Source organism: Acipenser ruthenus, chromosome 30 (assembly GCF_902713425.1).
Source record: "Acipenser ruthenus chromosome 30, fAciRut3.2 maternal haplotype, whole genome shotgun sequence".
Lineage (NCBI taxonomy): Eukaryota > Metazoa > Chordata > Actinopteri > Acipenseriformes > Acipenseridae > Acipenser > Acipenser ruthenus.
In genome coordinates, this window is record NC_081218.1 from 14,037,718 (window position 1) to 14,057,970 (window position 20,253).

The window sequence follows — 20,253 nt, forward strand, 5'->3', positions numbered from 1 at the left end:
CTAGAGATGCCGTCTGTCTAATGCGTGGTGCGAGGCTCCTGTTACTGCCAGTGCCAGTCATGTGATCGCTGCTTCTCGCACAGTATCGCTTTCAGGGTAACAACAGACCCTCAAAGGGGAGCGAACTAAGGTTTTAAAAATGCTCTTCTGAAGACTGGCGTTGTAATCGCTGTAGTTAAATGTATAAGAAACTAAGGACCGTGCTTAGAACTCCGATTACATTATTTTTTTAAAAAATGAGTGTGTCAATTTTCACCCTGTGAATTGCCCAAGCAACAAATACAATAAATACATGTTAAAATAAAACGTGTGCAAAAACAGCCGAGCAAAACAAACAGCTAACTTGCTCTCTGGGTACAGTCACTGTCTACAGATGCAATAGCTGTATTGCCTTTTCACCAAATGTTACAAATTGCAGCACTGGGATATGACAAATATGGTCCGTACCGTTAAAATGTGTTTTAAAATTAAAACACACATTTTCTAATAATACTGAACAATAATAAATAACACGCAATAAAACAGAGCGTTCATGCTTTGCTAGCCAATCAGAATTCTGTAGCTAGGTAAGCTTGGCAGGATTCCGCCAATGAAAAAAAAAAATCAAAACAACAGCTTGGCTTTGTTTGGTCATGAAGGAAGGTTTCTGTTCTTGACTGACGTCAAAATCAGCTTATCAAAAAGGGAAGACGCTGAGAGGCAGCCAATCAGTTCGCCGCGTGTGTGTGAAGTAGGCGGTATCGTACGAGAAGCCTTCTCCCGATAGTTAAACTGGTCGGCAAATACACCTAATTTCACCAGTGGTCAAGTGCAGGATTTTTTTTTTTGGGTGTAGTGTCGAGAGTTGCGGAGAAGTGCACAACTACTAGCCGAGTGCTTGGTTATGGACGTTTAAAATTATAATATCTCAAGTCGCCTAGCAACAACATGACTCTCGTGTTAAACTGCGGTGTTTTGGTGCTAGTTTGCATTTTCACCCTTTCGTGCGGGCTTTTGGACGGTGCTGTTATCGAGGGCTCGGTGCCGGACCCCTCCGCTCTGCACCGCTACAATAAAGTTAACAAACGGAGCACGGAGCTTGGAGATACCTGTAACGACTGGAGAGGGTTTGAAGCCAGGCTCACTAACAACACGCACCCGGTAAGCAACCATTTGCTGCATGCGTTATTAATTCACTCCGTAGCACGATCCCCTGGCTGTGTCATTGCACACCGCTGCTTGCGGTTTATTTTAACCGTGTTACATCGATACCCGACGCCGTAACACGTCTCTGAAGAAATATTAATACATTTTTATTTTCAGGTACTCGGGTTTGCAATTGAAACGCGGTTGCTTTGCAAGCTCGGTAGATGTGGGGTGAGCATTACTAGGGCGTGCGCTCGCTTCATTGCTTATGTAAACCGAAATTATATTTCGTATTCCAGTTGCAGAAGCCGTTTTATAGAAACAGCCCAGTTAATTGCGTTGTTTATTAGTCAGACTAAAAAAAACAAGAGATGCATGCATTTATTTAACTCGCTGACGTGACCCCATCGAGACGCTGGTAGTATTTTGCGGATTATCCAGTCAAACTAACAATAATTACCTGTGGAAATACACGCTTTGTGCATGAGACATGATGAGTGTGGTTTTCTGCTACCGCGTTTTGCTAATGTGTGTACATCACTGTCGCATGTAAACATTCACATGCGATGTGCATAAAGTCAATAGAATAAGCGCTTGAACCTGCGTGCAATGCAGATAGATCTCAGCAATATAACAGTACGTACATTAATCGGATATTGTTTTGCAGTGGGACCCGGCGTGCCGCTGTACCGTATTGTTTCCAGTGTTTGAATCGTACGCCCCTCGTATTGCTCAAAACAATCGAATTCTACACACCAATGCGTCACTGTAACCCCGAAATAAAACGCACCCCCTTCTTCTGGCCCTCTGCCTTCGATGAGGCTAGTCTGACTGTGATTTGAGAATTACAAGGTTATAATTGAATCAAGGGGTTCTGGTGACATTAAACTAAGAGAGCGAAGTGGGCGTGGTTTATGTAAACTAAGAGCGGAGTGGGCGTGGTTTATGACGAATTCCCCAGAACCCTTGCTATGCAGTTATATCCTGAAGTCATTCACTTCAGCCCCATTCCTCAGCGTTTCTGAAGGCAGTGTTTTCTTTGCTGTGTTTGTTTTCTTTGGTCTCCGGTGAATGATTCTCTGGTGCGGCGATTTCAAAACGGGACGACCTTTTCAGCACTTAGCATTTAACAAAAAAAAAAAAAAAGTGAAAAAGTGTTGTGATCACATCGCTTAATAATGACTTCTTTTTTTTTTAAGAAATGCAATTCAAGTAATTATTATTATTATTATTATTATTATTATTATTATTATTATTATTATTAGAGACTACAAAGCGGTCCACCTTCACACAAGCATCACTACACACTGCTGCACCCCGGAGTATCCTGAGCTCTGTAACAGCAGCTTTGCTATTTGTGCCTCAGTGTCTGTTTCATTAATTGGTAGATCTAACATCAGCAGCACAGAAGCTCTTTCACATCCAGGACCCCTTTGAACTAAAGAATTTACAAGGAGGTGGAGGGTGGAGAGCCGAGATTCCTTTCTGAAAATAACTTGTTTGTTGTTTTTTTTCTGTACAAAAGCTCTCCTCATCCCAGTGTTTGTAAGGTCACCTCTTGCAATGCGTTGTGTGTACAGAGTAGAAACATGTTTGGAGAGCGTGGACAGGATGTTTTGTGTTGATGTTTATTTTCAAAGCCACGCTCTCTTGGTTTTGGCAGTGCTGGTGTTTCTAATGCCCTGCGGGGTTACTGACTCGCTACCCTGGGTTTCGTATTCACGCTGGCTTGAGTCAGTGGTGTGGATCCAGGAGTAGAGAGCTTGAAGACAAGAGCCTTCTCTTCAATCCCCATTGTCAGAGCCAGGGCTCCTGAGCAGAGAACTCCCTAAAATAACACAGCACCGCACGCACACACGCCCACAGCACTGCACGCATACACGCACGCACGCACACGCACACGCACACACACACACACACTGCAATAAATGTATATGTCTATCTTCATTAGTGCGTTCTTAAGTGAAGTGACCAGAAAATAAACAGGCAGTAATCCCTTTTTTTAATCCCAGTAATGAAATGTATTTCAAATAAAAACTGCACTGTTTTCCTGAAACTTGCTTTATTATGCAGCTGTAGGTCGTATTTGTTCACAAGACCTTCCAGTCATTTTTACAATTCCTTTCTGTGCTGGTTTGAAGTTACCTGCCTACAGGCATTGGGGGGAACCTGCAGGCTTTTCTTTAACTGCACATTTTTCTTAGTTTTCCTTGAAGTATAAACCATGGCTTGTGAAAGGACACCTGCTGCTTCGCTGCTCTAGAGAGAAGTTCAAAACAATCGACAGGAGTGAACAGTTTTCCTCTCGCTGAGCGATCGGAGTGTGCAGTAAGCTTTGGGTCTCCCGTGTACCCCGAGACTTTGCATTAGTCACTGCCTTTGTTGTGCCTCCCTGATTGAGATCTGGAGCGACTGGTTCTCAGCCTGCACCCACAGCGCTGTCATCCCTTGACAGAGTTACTGCTGCATTGCTGATTGGCTGAGCTGTTGAAGATCGTATCTTAGGAGCTGCAGGTTCAGCTTTGTATTTTGCAGTTAGATATTATTCCTTCAGCAGATCAGACCCTTTCTAACAAATGTCTGTTGCTGTTATTTTTAAAGCGAAAGAGAGGAATGGTGCTTTTGAGCCAGGGGGATGGCTTAATGAGGCACTCTCTCAAGCGAGCACCACAGCATTGATTGTATCAGCCGGGGGACAGCAGGAGATAATTAAACATATTTCTTAGGCATCGTCTGGGAGAGGATGCATTGACTCTCTGGAGTGTTTGTTACACTGTGTAATGCACAATACAAACCTGGGACCCAGTCACCCGAGGAAAGTCCTTTCAGAGGTCAAGGGTGCTCGATAAAGAAGGCGCTGTTTGTTTCTCTTTTTATTTGCCACTTGGGTTTGCAGGGATGGCAGTAAGACCCCCATTGCATAGCAGTGAGCCATTCCTGGTTTTACTGTGAGTTTAACAAGATGCACCCAAGCCTGTTAGCTATACACTGTGACTAATCAAGCTTGTATTAAAACCTGGAATGGGTGAAATTGCTATGCGGTAGGAGAAAGGGTTTTTGAAATGCTGGTTGTCGTGAGCCTTTTAATCCGAGGCAGTCTGGTGGAATTTGTGTTGGCTAACCTGCTGTGTGTCTGTCTTCTCCAGGAAGGTGGCTTTGTCCTCTTCTCTGTCACATGTGTATCGGTTGATGATTAATGTGACTCTGCAGTGCTGGTACGAGTTAGCTGGCATACCTACTGCTTCTAGTACTTGCAAGACGGGCGAGGCTTATCAATTTGCAGTCTCTGTGCAAATTGATTTGCAGTCTCTGTGCATGACTTTTGCATTTTCGTTTTGCTGTTGATTAGTCGGTTGTGCTTAATTGTGTGTTCTTCTGAGCGGCACAGTTGACTTTGCAGTTCAGGTCAATTAGTTTGCTCCAGCAATGCAAAGGTTGTTGAAGTGATGTGGTACTGCATGCAGAAAGAGTTCTTTATTTAACCTAGTGTTCTATCTCACATCCCGCAATCCCATGTTATTCAATGCAACCAAGAGGACATGCACCTCTTTGTATTGGGGCTGCTTGCTGTTGTAATTCCAGTTTTATTTTCAGAGATGCTGTTTCTGTGTGTGTGTGTAAACAGTAAAAATGCATGGAAAAGAGAATCCTGTTTTTAACCCTAAATTGAACAAGCTTAATTCAGAAATATCACTTACCTGAGGTCCAGCGCTGCTTCGCGGTGTTGCAGGATTTGCAATGGTGGATTTCGCTCTGTGATTCTGTCGTTGGATTTGAATAATAAAAAAAAGCCTTTCTGACAAAGTTGTCAGCCTGATTTAATCGGCAAAGCCTCCTGCACCTACAAGCTGACAAGGCTTTATATCTCAGTATTACCCAGCCCAGCGTTCCTAATTAACAAGGGCAGCTCAGCCACGGCAAACCTGCTTCATTTCAATTGCAAATCCTTCTCTCTCTCTCTCTCGCAGGTGCCAGGGGCAGCGCTGCACGCCAGGTACCCGCGAGACAAGAGGGCTGTGAAAGGGCCCGACAGCCTTTCATTCCTTTCACAGCCTGACCTTTCATTTATTTGGCGTTCAGGCTTGCCAGCCTGTGTGTTTACATTTCATAACTGGGGGTGTTGGTGCAACGTGTGTCATGGAACTTTTTATCCTGAGCCAAAGCATGCTGAATTTCTCCCTTTTTTTTTTTTTTTGAGTTCTGCAGGACTGCGGATCAGTGGGCAGTTCTGTCAAGTCCATCACCTCCCTTCACTTGGGGAACTAACTGTGGATTTCTGTAACACACACACACACACACACACACACACACACACACACACGTCCTGTTTGTGAAATGGAGCGTTGGTTGAATCTTACTAGTTGTAGCCGTGGCGATTTTGCTCGTTTCAAGCCCGCTGTCCACTTTTTACTCCTGTTGAATCGTTTTGCTCCAGTGCCAGTGTTCAGTAGTCTGTGGAAACAAACAAACAATAAAAGCCTCTGTGCACTGAAAAATAATAAACGCACAAAACCTAAGATTATACTGTCCCAGCTGATGAATAGCTGTTGCACAAGAAGCAGCCTGACAAATCGCAGGACTGTAGCGAGCAGGCAACATTGATTACTGTTGACGTGGCTTTGCAGCTTGGAAAGGGGAGAGGGAAAACTGAGTGTGTGCTGCGAGCAGAGCTGATTCGAACTGTAGCAGTAAAAAGAAACTGGAAGAGTGTGGAATGAAAGATGCTCCTCTGCACAGGTCTGACTGGTGAAGTGGGAGAAAACGTTGCAGCTGCAGCATCAGGATAAGTGGTTCATTTTTACAAGCCTGGACTGGACTGGGGGGCAGCACCCTGTCCTGAGAACTTCTGCTCCCAGGCCAGGGAAAGGGTCAGGGTTAGGGGGGGGAACCCAAATAAACCTAAGACATTTGCTCTGGTACAGTATCAGCAACACATTATGGATTTCCTAAATCCTGGCATGGCACAGAATGCTTTGCAATCGGAGTCTAGTTTCTGTCCTACAATGCGATCTGCTGTTTTGTTCTAGAGCTTTTTCACCTTTCACATACCGCTTCTCGTTCTTTGTGTTGGCTCTCTTGCATAAAGCAGGTTTGGTGCACATGTGTTGGATCGTACCTCGTAATAAGAGCCAGCTATTCTTTTTTTTTTTTTGCTCTCCAAGTCCTGTTGCTGCAGAAACTTGAAGGTGATTCTTTTTTTTTTTTTTTTAATTTTGTATGTCTCTTTCCGTTGTGACTTTCGCTCCTGAGCTTTGCAGAGAGCTGTGCAATCTGCGGTGAAGATCTTTCCCTGTATCTGCTGCGTCAGGCGTTCCAACGAATTACATTCTGTTTACTTTTGCATTTAAAAAAAAAAAACATCTGATAAACGAACCCGTAGAGTGTAGCTGTCAGGGCTTGATCTAATCAGCATGACATGTTTCCACGACGCCTGTTCATCAGAAGCCTTACCTCTCCATGCTTTCCCTTCGCCTCGGTTCAGACGTACAGTAAAAGCAGCTCTGGTAGCTCTCCGCCTCCTGATCCTCTTCCTGTCGAAACGCACGCGTGTCCCTCGCACATGCTTCACAGAGCAGCTCCAGTGAGGCCACAGGGGTGCTTTAAACTCCTGGGGTTTGAAAAGGAGCCTGAAAATGTACACACAGTGAAGTAGAACCCCAGAGTCAGCTCTTTTTATGGTCAATTCGAGGACTCTCTGCCTCAATCGTGAAGCTTTCCTCTGCACACAGCTGCCCTGGCAGCTTTTCCAGTACCTCCAGATAATGATGGTTCAGCATCGTATTTACCAGCTGGTGAATAGGAGTGATTTTATTACTGTGTTGTGTGTCGAAAGCGTACCCTTTTGTCCAGGGCTGTCCTGTTTCTCATGTCCGTGTTTCATGAAATCTCACGCCCTGCCTAGTTTACCAGACAGGGCGGGAGAGCACAATGTGCTTGTGCTGTTACCAGACGTTGGAGGGGTGGGGTGGGGCAGAGGGAAGGTGAGCAGACCTTCAAGGAAAGAAACGTTTCTGAATTACTTTTTGATGTACAGACAAAGTACCAGAGGCAAGCTTTTCTCAGCCCGGGGAGGGCAACAGACATTTTACTGGCATCTGGAATCGTCTGGGCTTGCATTTGAGTTGGTGAGATCATAGTCGGGGGAGACTGATTTAGAGAGGAGTTCAAGCTTGGCTGTGTTGAGATTGAGAAGCCTCTTCACAGGCTCTCTGTGTGTGTGTCTCTGCTGGGATCAGCCACTCAAATGTGGGTCACGTCCTGCTGCTTTGCTGGGCGGGTGGGCGGGTTCCTCTGCTGTCAGGCAGGGAGAGGCAGGCTGTGCCCCTGCTGTGAGGCTGTCTTCTCTGAGTGCTATTCAGAACGCAGCTGTCTCCCCAGTAAATAGAGCACTGTAATTAGAATATGGAATCTCACTGGGCTACAGCTTCAGAGTGTGTGTGTGTGTGTGTGCGTGTGTGTGTGTCCTGAGGCTCTAATTAAAATCTGAAATAATCCTTCCTTCTTTCAAGGGGATATTGGGCAGAAGCTAAAGAAAAAAAAACACATGAGAACCTGTTCGGGCACACTGTGTTTTTAAAAAAAGAAAAACACAAAACGCTGTGACAGATAAAATCAGCATTCACGTAATATGAATAAGTTTTGAACTGCTGAATAAATGATCGGGTGCAAGCGAGTCAGACAGTAGGAACAGAGCTGTGGTCTTGTGTTGTGTTAACCCCCTCCCAGCAGGGTTAGAGCTGCTGGATCTGCTTGACCTAGTCAGAGCACTGCTTGGCAGCTGATGTTCAGTACACCTCTGTTCCTAAAGTTACTAAAACAGGGTTTTGTACATATTTACTGAAGCAGCAGAGCTGAGCGTGTCATTACCCTCTTGTGTGGAGTAGCTAGCTTGCTCTGATGGCTCACTGGAGCCTTATTAACCCAGCATGATTCGCTCAATACAGCATGTAGTCAGTTTAATACGAATGCTCTATTGAATTTCAATATCAGCATGCAATATGAAAAAGGCATTAATGCGAATAATTGCCAGTCTCAGAGACAACACAGTGAGCAAACGATGGAGCTCTACACCCCAGTAAGGGATGCGCGCTCCTCAGCAGCTTTCTACAGCATTGCCTTTATGTGTCACAGGAACATGTCAGATAGGAAAACATTAACAACCCCTTCCCTCGCAGAGCCCTGTACCCAGTTGGGTTGATAAAGCCCGGGACCAGGGCTGATGTCATTTAGGGGTGAACAGACCTCTCGATCAGAGGCGTGGGAGAGGTTTTTGCTGCACGCTTCCTGTGCTCTGAATTTGAATCCCGTGTTTTCTCTCTTCTTGCAGTTTCCGTTCTTCGACTTGAGTGGCTCGGTGTCGCTGGCCTGGGTGGGCGATGGGACTGGAGTAAGTATCTCTCATCACGTTTGTTCACTTTAAGTGCAGTTCAGCTGGGTCCGCACTAACACTACCAGCAGCAGTTGTGTAGGCAGGGCTGGAGGTTGGAGCTGAGCTCTGTGATGTCATCCTGGGTTCAAATGGGGGGCGCGGGGGTGTGTTAGAACATTTGCATGACATCATTCCTATTGATACAATGATACACAAACTTTTTTTTTACATTTTTTTAAAGCATCACAATGATGTTTTATCTCGTAACATGGGTTGATTTCACGTTGTTGGATTTATTTTATCTATGCAGCTTTTTTTAAATCAATTTTTTTTGGTGCAAAACTGCAGAGCCAACTGACTGTTTTGCAATGCATCTCCCTGCCCTTGAGTGCCAACAAAGGATGCATTCTCTGCTTCGCAAAGAAGAAAAAGCTCCCCACAAATAAGATAAACAACCACAGCTTTAACTGACCACTATGAGACCGCGGAACTGTCCCCAGCGTGGACGTTGGATTGCATTGTAAAGCGATCCCTGCTAAATAGAGGGTCTACCAGCAATGTTCCTGGAGTCCTGTAGTTATTCCACGAAGGAGCTAGCCCAATAACCAACAGCACTGTTTGTATGACGTGGAATAGACCGTCAGTGCATTTTAAGCCATCGTTTGTTTTTAAGTGCAGCGTACAAGGAGGTAAATATTCTGAATTCTTTATTTTAGTAATCTCCACGGTTGCCGTAGTGATGGAACTTTTTTTTTTGTTCCTTTTCACACCCTACAGAAATCAAAAGCTGTAGTGTGTAGTGACATATCGTATGCCAACGGAGCAATCTGATTGGCTGTGATGCTGTAGAGAAACAGTGTGTCCGTTCGTGATTAAAAGCCGGTAGGGACGTTCTTTTAAAACCATCCACTTTTGTCCTGGCTGCTTCTTCTTAGCACACTATTGAAAAGAAAAAAACATGTTATCCCTGGAATCTAGCTCAGAATCACGCTTCATTAGAAAGCTGGGATCTTGCCCGGGATTCCCTGTCTCATCCTGTCTCAGTTCGGTCCTGTGTGCTTGTCTTAATGCTGGCCTGGTGTGCTGCTGTGTCACTAAGGCATGACTGCGCTTTCCTTTCTGCTGTGCTGTACCAGTCTTTAACGCTGGATCACTGCTGGAGGATTTCAGTGCTGCCTCTGATCGTTTATCTCCATCAGTGCGTTGCTAAAAGACACTGGGGGGGGGGGGGGGGGGTCATTGTCCTGCGGACTAATTAAAACTCAGACATTGTCTTTCCTTCTCCTTCATGCACACTGGTAATGTTATAGGCTTTTAACTATAAAAGAGAGATTAAATCACCTACTTCCATTGCACGCTTTGCTATGGGCTTAAACAGACTGCAGGGAAGCCCGGAAAGGCTCCAGCTGCTATACAATGGCGCAGTCGTTGGGATGCATTTGCCCAGTGGTGGGGGTACAGGTGCAAGTCTCACGTACGCGTTTGCATCAAGAGATCCCATTCTGACAGCAAGACGCATCGGACTGCAGCGTTAATGAGCCAGCCCCTAGCTAATATTCATTTGAAATTTGACATTTTCATTTATTAAGAAATCTAATTTGAAGTGTATTTATTTATTTATTTATTTATTACCCTCTCCGTCTGCAGAATATTCTTTTTGAAGGGGTTTGCAAACTGCCGGGTGGATGCAGGGAGCTGCTGCACTATCAGGATTTGCAAACCACAGGGGCAGTTTGTAAGCCTTGTCCTAGTTTTTAAATGCGTTATTGTATTGATCTAACATTGTGTTAGTTAAATCCTAGCTCATCTCCCTTTTTAAACACCAGTCTTGGTTCTCGTGTGAACCCGACGATGGATTTAAACACGCGCTGCACAGTTGCGTGTTTCCAAACGCTGTGCATGCTACAGGTGAAGGGCAAGGGGCTTGCTTGTGCAGGGTACTGTCTGCTGTTTCTCATCATTGCTGTCTGCAATAAGCATGTTGCCAATATGTTTTTATTTGATGTTTTACTTGTTTTTAGGTAGTCCTGGCATTGACTACGTTCCAGGTGCCTTTACTGCTAGTGAAATTTGGCCAGTCCAAACTCTACAGAAGGTACTGATCTTTCTTTCTTTCTTTCTTTCTTTCTTTCTTTCTTTCTTTCTTTCTTTCTTTCTTTATTAAGTCTGTGCTTTGTGATTTGGACCTGGTTTAAAAGCGGTCCCTTGTGAGCTGTCGTCTCGTTTCAGTGAGAATTACGGGAAGTCGTTCTCGGATGTCAGCGGCCTCATTAACAACACCTTCATCCGGACCGAGTTCGGGATCGCCATCGGCCCGGAGAACTCCGGCAAGGTCTGTCTTTCTCTGTGATTTTGAAACGATAGCGGGATTTCCAGCCGCCTCCACTCGGGCGGACGCCGCTGTGCCTCCAGTGGCGAGCCCGTAGTGGGGGAGTTAGAATTGGAATCGGAGCTGCCGTGGCGGGATGAGGATTTGAATCCACGCTGTGGAACAGTTTAGAGTTAGCAGGGGACTTGTCGAAAGCAGAATGGACAGAACCGCCCTGGTTTTATTGCCCAGGATTATTAACCGAAGCTTCTTCTTCCTCTTCTTCCTCTTCTTCTTCTAGGTGATCCTCACGGGAGATGTGTCGGGAGGGAGCGCAGGAGGCAGGATTTTCCGGTCTCTGGATTTCGGGAACAGATTTTCCCGTACGGATCTGCCTTTCCACCCCCTGACGCAGATAACCTACAACCCCAGGAACGCCAGTCAGCTGCTGGTCCTCGGCATCAACGTGAGACAACTCGATACACTGTGTCCCTGTGTCTCAGCTTTGCATGTCTCCCTATAGCGCCTCAGTGGTCCTTATGTTGCAAATATGTCCCCTTTCCAGAATACTCTCCTCCTGTCTTTTTGTTAATATTTGATTTCGTGTGAACGTTGCTTTTTCCCCTCTGTGTCTTCTACACCCCTCTGTCCCCACGTCTCCACTGATATGTCTCGGATGTTGGACATCGTATGTGCAGGCCCTGTTCCCCCCCCCCCCCCCCCCCCCAGTCAAATTGTTTCTCCAGCTTTGGTATTGAACAGAACGTTGTTTTATTTAAGAACTTTGAATGAAGTTACTCCTCTATTCTATTTTTCACTCCTCAGTCCTGTGGGTATTCAGTCCTTTCTCACACAATGTGATCAGAGCAGGGACTGATTTGCATTTTGATTTGCATTTGGATTGATCCCCCCCTCGCACTCTCTCTTTCTTTCTCTCTCTCTCTCTCTTTCTCTCTCTCTTGCACTCGCACACACACCTCCCCCAGAGAAGGGGGCTGCTGCTGTAATGACACACTGTCGGTTCATAGACTTGTGTGTTAATATGCATCATTTTCGTTGGCACTAATTGCACATGAGAGTGTTGCAGTGCGCCCTGCTGACTAATGTATTTGGAGCTCTGCTCACTGTTGCTACTCCCTCAGTGCACTTCGTGTTCCTGCAATTCTCTGAACTTGTCCTGCTGCATTAATCTACTTCGGGAGGCAGTTGCTTCCACACTGAACACTCAGATACCCAGAACAGCGTTTCACTCTCTTAATCTGTTTTTAGACATGAAAGTCTTTCAGTGTTTAATGTGAACGTCTTTTTGTTTTTCAGTATGCCCTGTGGCTCTCCCTCGACTTTGGGGAGACCTGGAAAATGATGCACGACACTGTCTGCCTTGTGAAATGGTGAGGTGTCAAAACAACGTGATGCTGTTTTAAAACAAATCTGCCATATCAAACCCACCTGTACGAATAAATCTGCCTGTCCTGTGCCTTGTGTGTGTTTTAACAGAGTAGAACTGCAGTGGTAGAATTGTTATTTTAAGGTCTTTTATGCAAGTGCAACTTGTTTTTACCATTTACACCCAGTGCTATATTTCAGGCATTTCTCTTTCTCTCTCTCTCTCTCTCTCTCTCTCTCTCTCTCTCTCTCTCTCTCTCTCTCTCTCTCTCTCTCTCTCTCTCTCTCTCTCATCTGTGTTATTCTAGGGGTCCTAAGAACACAATCTTCTTCACCACCTACCCCAACGGATCATGCAGTGAGTAGCAGTGGGGGAGGGGGGGTGTTAAATATTAATACGGTGCCCCCCCAGAGTCAGCCTGTCGCAGTCTTTATCTGTTTGGGGGGACCATGTGAACATGTAGAACTGCAATGTAATGGAATAACACACAAATAAAAAAGCAGGTGTAGATCGTAATGAAAGCTGTAGGTGATCCTTTTTGATCTACGTATTAATGTTACTTCATAGAATAAAGATCTGGTTTAAAAAGGAAGATCTCGAGATCATTCAAACAGATCTCTTTGCGACCTGCACTGTGATAACCCCATTGAGACCTGCAGTGGAGTGTGGATGCATTTTACGACATGCACCTGCTGTCTGACAGTGACATGTTTGATTGGCTGTTTGTTCAATTTGTTATCCCAGTCGATCGGGGGATGCTGGAGCTCAGGAAGACGTCCGATTTTGGGAGGTCCTTCCGGACGATCGGCACCAAGATCTACTCCTTCGGTCTGGGTGGCAAATTTATCTTCGCGTCCGTCATGACTGGATCGGTGAGAGCCGGAGCCTCCTCTGCTAATTCATTATTTAATCTCAAGGCAACACTGCACCGTAGTATCCAGTTCCTCATGAAATATACACGGGAGTTACAGAGACTTACTGAACAGCCGTCCTGTGTAAAAGATCACGATCTGTGAAACCAATCAAGTGTGCATGCTTTTATATCTCGGTTATCTAGATCCCTAACAAAATCCGAACGATTCTGGAACTGTCCTGGGCTGGGTTTTGTTGCGGTGGAGGACTGCTTCCCACGGGCAGCTTGTTTTAAAAAGAGCTTCGACTCTGACCTGCATGTTGTGGTAGACATCCCATCCACGCCTGTGTGTTTAGTCTGCCCCTGAACCCTCACACTGACTCTCTCTCTCTCTCTCTCTCTCTCTCTCTCTCTCTCTCTCTCTCTCTCTCTCTCTCTCTCTCTCTCTCTCTCGATGTTGCAGGGCACTGTACGGGTGATCCACGTGTCTGTGGACCAGGGGGAGTCGTGGAACATGGCCCAGCTCCCCCCTGTGGGCCACGAGCAGTTCTACTCCATCCTGGCAGCCAATGACGACATGGTGTTCATGCACGTGGACGAGCCAGGGGGTACGTGTGGCACCGTGGGGCCGTGGCGGGGTTCTAGAGCGTCGGCTCGAGCGTTAACAACGGGTTCAGAGGCTTGCTGCTGCTAAGAGACGCTGTCTCTTCGTTCATCACAGCGCTTCTCAAATCGACGTCTGTTAGATCATTTAAATTCCTCAGGGGAAGGGAGTTGTAAATTGAAGTTGGGTTGGGTTGCCCATGCTGTATTTTTGCATTCATTTTTGTTTCACTCCTTCAGACACCGGTTTTGGCACGATCTTCGTCTCGGACGATCGAGGAATCGTTTACTCCAAGTCCCTGGAGAGACACCTTTACACGATGACGAGCGGGGACACGGACTTCACCAACGTGACCTCTCTGCGGGGGGTCTACATGACCAGCGTCCTGGCTGAAGGCGAGTCTCTCCAGTGGCTCCTGAGATGGTATCGCCAGGCTGTTACGAATCAGACCTGCCATTCGCTTCCATGCCCTATACAGCTGTGCGCAGCATCCAAAGTCATGATGTGTGGGTCTAGGTTAAAGAAAGTTCTCAGTTTCCACGCCTTGTTTTCAGGAAATCTGTTACACTAGCATTTCACCACTGCGGTATCTTCTGGGCCAAAGCATGTTTAAAATTAAAAATAGGTCTTCACCATAACATGCTGTTTCTTTTCAAAACTGCACATTTTAAGACCTACAGTTCTGTCCAGAAGTTTAGCATCACCCATTTCCAGCCCCTCCTCCCACTTCTCTGTCTCAAGACGCGCCTTGTGGTAACGGCATTTCTGTTCCAGACGGCTCGGTGCAGACGGTCATCACGTTTGACCAGGGAGGAGAGTGGAAGCCCATTCGAAAGCCAGAGAACAGCCAGTGCGACTCCACAGCCAGGAACAAGGAGATGGTGAGTCTGTGGGGAGTGCGAGCCCTCCTGTGAGACTGCTTCAGGCTTCAATCGCCATCGCTCAGGGCCATTTCTAGTCTCTCTAGTCTGGTGATCCAAGTAGACTGGTCCCCTCTCACTCCAGCGTCTCTCTCACACACACACAGAGTTAAAAATACTTCGCAGGTACATTTGTATTACATTTGCATTTAGCTTCCCAGGTGGTCTGATCCACTAAGCTGTAAACCCACAGCAATTTAGATTAGTCAGTAAAATATCAAACACAGGTGCGTTTCCATGGCTCCTGAAAGCCTGCCTGCGCTTGTGTTTGCATGTGGTTAGAACACGCTCTTCACACTGGCACGCAATGCATTTTGCATTTTCCAGTGTCGCCATTGTGATGGGTCTGGGGGTCTGTGTAATGAACCCCTTTGCTAGGCGGAGGCATGAATAAGCATTTGTCCTTGGAAAGGAAATCGCAGTGGACCAACAGGAAAGCAGCTCAGCTGAATGTGTGGCGACTTTTTTAAATGGTGTGTTGCGTTGCTAACCCTGCATTGCTTCTTGTTTCCTCTGTGCAGTGCAGCCTCCATATCCACGCCTCCTACAGCATCTCTCAGAAACTCAACGTTCCCATGCTGCCCCTGTCCGAGCCCAACGCTGTGGGCCTGATCATCGCTCACGGTACAGAGAATGATAACGTGACATCACCAGTCTGCCCGTTACTACAAATATTAATTTTAATCTGGGCTACGATCTGCCTGAATCCGAAAACATTGTAGCTTTTCATGTATACAACGTAGTCCTGTTTTTGTGTTGGGGGCTGATCCCCCCCCCCCCCCCCCCCCCCCGAATGTGGGTCTCATTGCCCCTCTTCCCACAGGCAGCGTGGGGGATGCGATCTCTGTGATGACCCCCGATGTGTACGTGTCCGATGATGGGGGGTACTCCTGGATCAAGGCTCTGGTGGGACCCCATCACTACGCCATTCTGGACTCTGGGGGGCTCATCGTGGCTGTGGAGCACAGCCCCTCCCAGCCCATCAAACACATCAAGTGAGCAGGGGTCGCCTGGGTGCTTGTGTTTCAGTGGGTGTCCTGGAATCGCAAGGGTTTCTTGTGCACAGAACGCAGATTGAAACGGGCTGAGCGTTGGCTGGTGGTCTCATTGTAGCTAGCTGGCAGATTTGTACCTATCAGCTGGAGCCCTGATCTTCATCCTCTTCACTATCCTTATAAAAGTTTATTTTTACACTGTGTAATGGTTTTGCACATGCTGTACCCATGGTTATGCTACCATTTGTATTTATTTTTTCATCACCGCAGGTTCTCCACAGACGAGGGGCAGTGCTGGTACCGGTATAACTTCACCACTGACCCGCTGTACTTCACGGGCCTGGCGTCTGAGCCTGGGGCCCGGTCCATGAACGTCAGCGTGTGGGGGTACCGGGAGACTCTGATCACACAGTACTGGGTCTCCATCACCATCGACTTCAATGAGCTGCTCACCCGCGACTGTGAGTCCATCAGCATGTAGATATGAAGCTGCATCATTCACCAGCATGTAGATATGAAGCTGCATCGTCCACCAGCATGTAGATATGAAGCTGCATCGTTCACAGGGGCTCGGAGCATTTTAACAAAGAATATGTCAACTAAAAAAACAAGCATTTGAGTAATTTGCAATAAGAACCACTGTGAACGATTGGAAAGGTCACGCTAAGGCAAGGTGACGAGGCTGCTTGGCGTGCTTGTAGTATCGCGTGGGGTATCATACGCGGTCGCGTGTCTCTCCCTGCAGGTGACGAGAAGGACTACGTCCAGTGGCTGGCTCACTCCAATGACCTGAGCGACCCCAACGACGGCTGCATGCTGGGGTACAAGGAGCAGTTCCTGAGGCTCCGCAAGGCTTCCGTCTGCTGGAACGGCAGGGACTACGTTGTGAACAAGCAGCCCAGCACCTGCCCCTGCACCCTGGACGACTTCCTCTGGTAAGCACCCCCCTGACCCTCCCTTCGGAGGGGGGATCCTCTCGCTTCGCTCGTTCATGTTGAGATACGCACCGTCGCACACTGATTAGATGACCTTACTGAAATGGTCTTTTGGTAATTCCGCTGTCCCTGTCCAGGAGCTGTGAGTTTGGAGTGAGTCTGGGTTCACAGTGGCTAGGTTGACTCATACTGTTCTTTATGAGATGCACAAGATTGTTTCTGAACTACTGTTCATGTTCAAAGTATTTCTAGTGATTGAGAAGTATGCTTAGAGCCCTGTATTTTTATACAAATACAAAATTATGGTAACTAAATTTATTTTTTCTGTGAGTGATCTGTTTATGTTAATGTTAAAAAAATCGGATAATGTTTAATAAAAAATATGTATGTAGTTAAAAACATGATGTATTATTGAGATACATCTATTTGAGTTGTTTTATTATTATGTATCCTGTAGTAAAACTAAATGTGAAAACGAAAAATTATAAAAAATAAAACTAATTTCACAGGGCTGTGAGTGTGCTGCTGGATCCACATTCTCCCTGGATATAGTACTGTTTGCTTGTTTTGAATTCTCTCTCTCTGCTACCATCAAACATGAATACCCCTCCCCTTCTCCACTGTGTTTTCCAGTGACTTTGGATACTTCCGTCCGGAAAACCGCTCGGAATGCCTGGAGCAGCCGGATCTTAAAGGTCACGACCTGGAATTCTGCCTACACGGGACGGAGGAGCTTCTCCAGACCAGCGGGTAACGAGGGGGAAAAATATTTCAAACTGCTGCATCCTGCCAGGTCCGATTGCAGCCGGACCGTTCCTGTACGTTCTGAACCACAACACATGAATTGATTAGGTGCCAGGAAGCAGCGGTCCAGACACTTTCATAAACAGCTTTCCATTTAAAAGACCTGATTTATATTACGAGGCGGGGTGCAGCGATAACGTGTTTAATAAGAGGTGGGGAAAAATGGATTTCAAAACCTTTAAAACTACGTCCGTTATACAAGTTGTCTTCTTACGATGGACTTTGGTTCTGCTTTCTGCAGATTTTTATAATTGCATCTGAAGACCCTTGTACCCCGCTTTGTAAAGAAGCCTTCTTCACTCTCGCTGACCAGCCAGAGACCCTCTGAATCCTGTGTGTGCTTTGATTGGCAGCTACCGTAAGATTCCGGGGGACAGGTGTGAAAGCGGGACGCAGCCGGAGAGGAAGGTGATCGATCTCCGTAAGAAGTGTGTGAGCAACCTGCTGGACCCTGCGCAGCTGGTAATTCGAATCGAGCTCAGGGCTGCTGCTCTGCACCAGGGTGAACCAGCTTCGTGATATTGCCTGTTCACCCGGGTGGAGGTTCAATAGGTTCAAATAAACACCTGAGACCGGGGCTTGGATTAAATCAAAGTGACGGCGGCGCCATAGCCGTTAGAAAGGGCAGCTATGGCAGCGCTGTAACGTTTGATTGAATTCAGGCCCTGGGCTGGAAGGGACAGGGTGGCTCATCCCTGAAGCTGCAGCTTGTGTTCAGTCTGTCAGCGAACCGGGGAAAAAACTGTTCAACTATAACTGCGTCCCTTTTTTTAAATTGAAACGTTCTCTCTCTCTCTCCTCTCTCTCTCTCAGGCTACCACACCCTCCACCAGTCCTGCCCCGATTGTGGCTGCAGTAATCGGGGTGCTGGCGATAACGATCATAGCTGGGGTCCTCCTTGTGAAGAAATACGTCTGCGGTGGGAGGCGAGTTCACTGAAATCGGAACTTTTTTGGAAGTCTCGTTTTTATAAGCGCACAATTCAGTCTCCACTTGAGAGGCCCCTGGGACTGAACTGCAGGGGGTGCTGAAGTCAGGACTGCGGTGCAGTCTCTGTCTGTCTGTAAGGAGACGATCAGATTGTTACCCTAGCAGGAGTGGAAAGGCCAATGGAGCTTTCCTTGGGGGGGGGTCTCCTGCCAAGATCGGCAACCTGGTGCAATAGAATTCAATCCACACTCAAAGCTCATGTCCCTCGTCTCTCCCCAGGTTCCTGGTGCACCGGTACTCCGTCCTGCAGCAGCACGCAGAGGCCAATGGGATCGACGGGGTGGATGAGCTGGAGACTAACTCCGCCCACTCCAGCAAACGCGACTATCACGATGACTCGGACGAGGTACCTGGCTGCACTGCTTACACTGTGTGCATTGAACTCCACTCTGTGTATCACTCTATTGAGTAGCGCTCAATCGCAATTCTAACAAAACTAAAAGAAACGAAGCCAAGTGGACCAATGAGGCACAAGCCAATAGCTTTGTCTACCGACCTGGTTTCCTGTAGTTTTACCTTTTAGATCACAGTATATACTGTACCGAGTTATTGTATCTCGACCATTAAAAAGTAATACTTTTGAATGCAAAGTTTTCTGCTTGCGTAGATTACAGTGCATCGTTGGCACAGTGGTTGTCCTCCTGCAGTAACTGTAACCTTATTGATCTGTTGCACAGGATCTCCTCGAGTGAGAGAGCAGATGAAGACCCCCCCCCCCCCCCCCCAGCCACTGTGAGTGCGCCCCCCCAGCCTGCCCAGCCCTGCAGAATGCACCCCCGCCCCCGTTTCCTGGAAATACAAAGCAGAACAAAACCGTTCATACAAACTTCAACAATTCAACTGAACATTTAAATACACTGCAATCTGCAGACCATGTGGCAAACACTATGTTTTATGTTAGCACAGAGAGAATTCAAAATCAGCAATATATACAGCTATTTTCTTAAACTTTTTTTTTTAATAAACTGGATTCCTGTTGAGCTCTGTGGAATGAGAGAGAGAATGCCGCAGCAGTGACTGGGAAAGGTGTTAATAGACAGGCTAGCGCCCCCTATGGACTGTATGCAGGGGTAGCGATCTGGAGGCATTGCGAATGAAGGTACTCTGTTTGTAGAGCGATCGTAGGCCTTCAAACTGAAGACGTGCAAGTAGACGTGTTGGCATTTCTTTAGGTTCACTGAATATCATTACTTCTGCTTGACTTTTTTGTTTGTTTTGTAACTTGCTGCCCAGCTTGCTTGTTTTTATTATTCTTCTGTTTCAAGTGCGACAAGTCAAGAGAGGGTTACATCTCCTCCAGGGGCAGACCGGGGGTAAGGATTTTATTAATATTGCAAACCCAAACCTTCAATGGATCCTGACGTACTCATAATTTTAAATGCACGGTTGATGATGATGATGATGATGATGATGATGATGATGCTTTTGCAGAAACGTCAGCTACATCCATACTCTCATATTGGACTTGCATTGTAATGATGCTGCTCATTGTATAAACTCATCACAGACTGTTGTCCGCTCAATCCTGTGTTTGCTTGTTTTTAACACAGGTCTAGCTTTGTTTGGTAGATATTTATATGTCAAGGGTTAGTAAACTGGGCTAGAATTTATTTTGACAAAGAATGCCCTATCTTCAGCATACTGTAGGTGTGTGTGGCGTTTTATTTTTTAATTTTCAGGTAAAGTTTTGAAATTGTAACGCTAAGCTTGTTGCTTCTGTTAGGTTGTTTTTAACCTAAAGACCAACCTCAAAGATTTTGCTATGATTTATATCTCTTTCTAGTTATTTAATTGATAGAGAAAGTTTGGGTTATCAGAACAGAAAGCCTTTTTACGAACTTGAAAGCATTAAAACATAAATACATTTGCAATGACCCGTGTGAGTTTACAAACACAATTGACCTTTTAATTGAGCAGCCAGTAAAACAGGATCGATAAAGTCCTGTGCTGGTAAGAGCAACCT

General features: G+C 46.3%; 1 protein-coding gene across 1 annotated transcript; it reads left to right on the forward strand.

The window, feature by feature from the left end:
- Positions 1-723: 723 nt before the first annotated feature.
- On the forward strand, positions 724-19,255 carry LOC117427537 (sortilin-like). Its single transcript, XM_034045719.3, has 20 exons — positions 724-1,140; positions 8,453-8,512; positions 10,516-10,589; positions 10,724-10,826; positions 11,104-11,268; positions 12,120-12,193; positions 12,497-12,546; positions 12,934-13,061; positions 13,506-13,650; positions 13,886-14,041; positions 14,421-14,527; positions 15,088-15,190; positions 15,390-15,561; positions 15,832-16,022; positions 16,307-16,496; positions 17,130-17,246; positions 17,654-17,762; positions 18,114-18,226; positions 18,510-18,636; positions 18,968-19,255. The coding sequence occupies exons 1-20, from the start codon at positions 928-930 to the stop codon at positions 18,980-18,982; spliced, it is 2,412 nt and encodes an 803-aa protein (XP_033901610.3). The 5' UTR covers positions 724-927; the 3' UTR covers positions 18,983-19,255.
- The last annotated feature ends 998 nt before the right edge of the window (positions 19,256-20,253 follow it).

What these genes read in the sequence shown, in the direction of transcription:
- LOC117427537 (XM_034045719.3), top strand. Translation starts at nt 928, where the DNA reads ATGACTCTCGTGTTAAACTGCGGTGTTTTGGTGCTAGTTTGCATTTTC. An exon ending in TCACTAACAACACGCACCCG is followed by an intron (nt 1,141 to 8,452) that starts GTAAGCAACCAT and finishes CTCTTCTTGCAG; the next exon opens with TTTCCGTTCTTCGACTTGAG. An exon ending in CTACCCCAACGGATCATGCA is followed by an intron (nt 12,547 to 12,933) that starts GTGAGTAGCAGT and finishes TTGTTATCCCAG; the next exon opens with TCGATCGGGGGATGCTGGAG.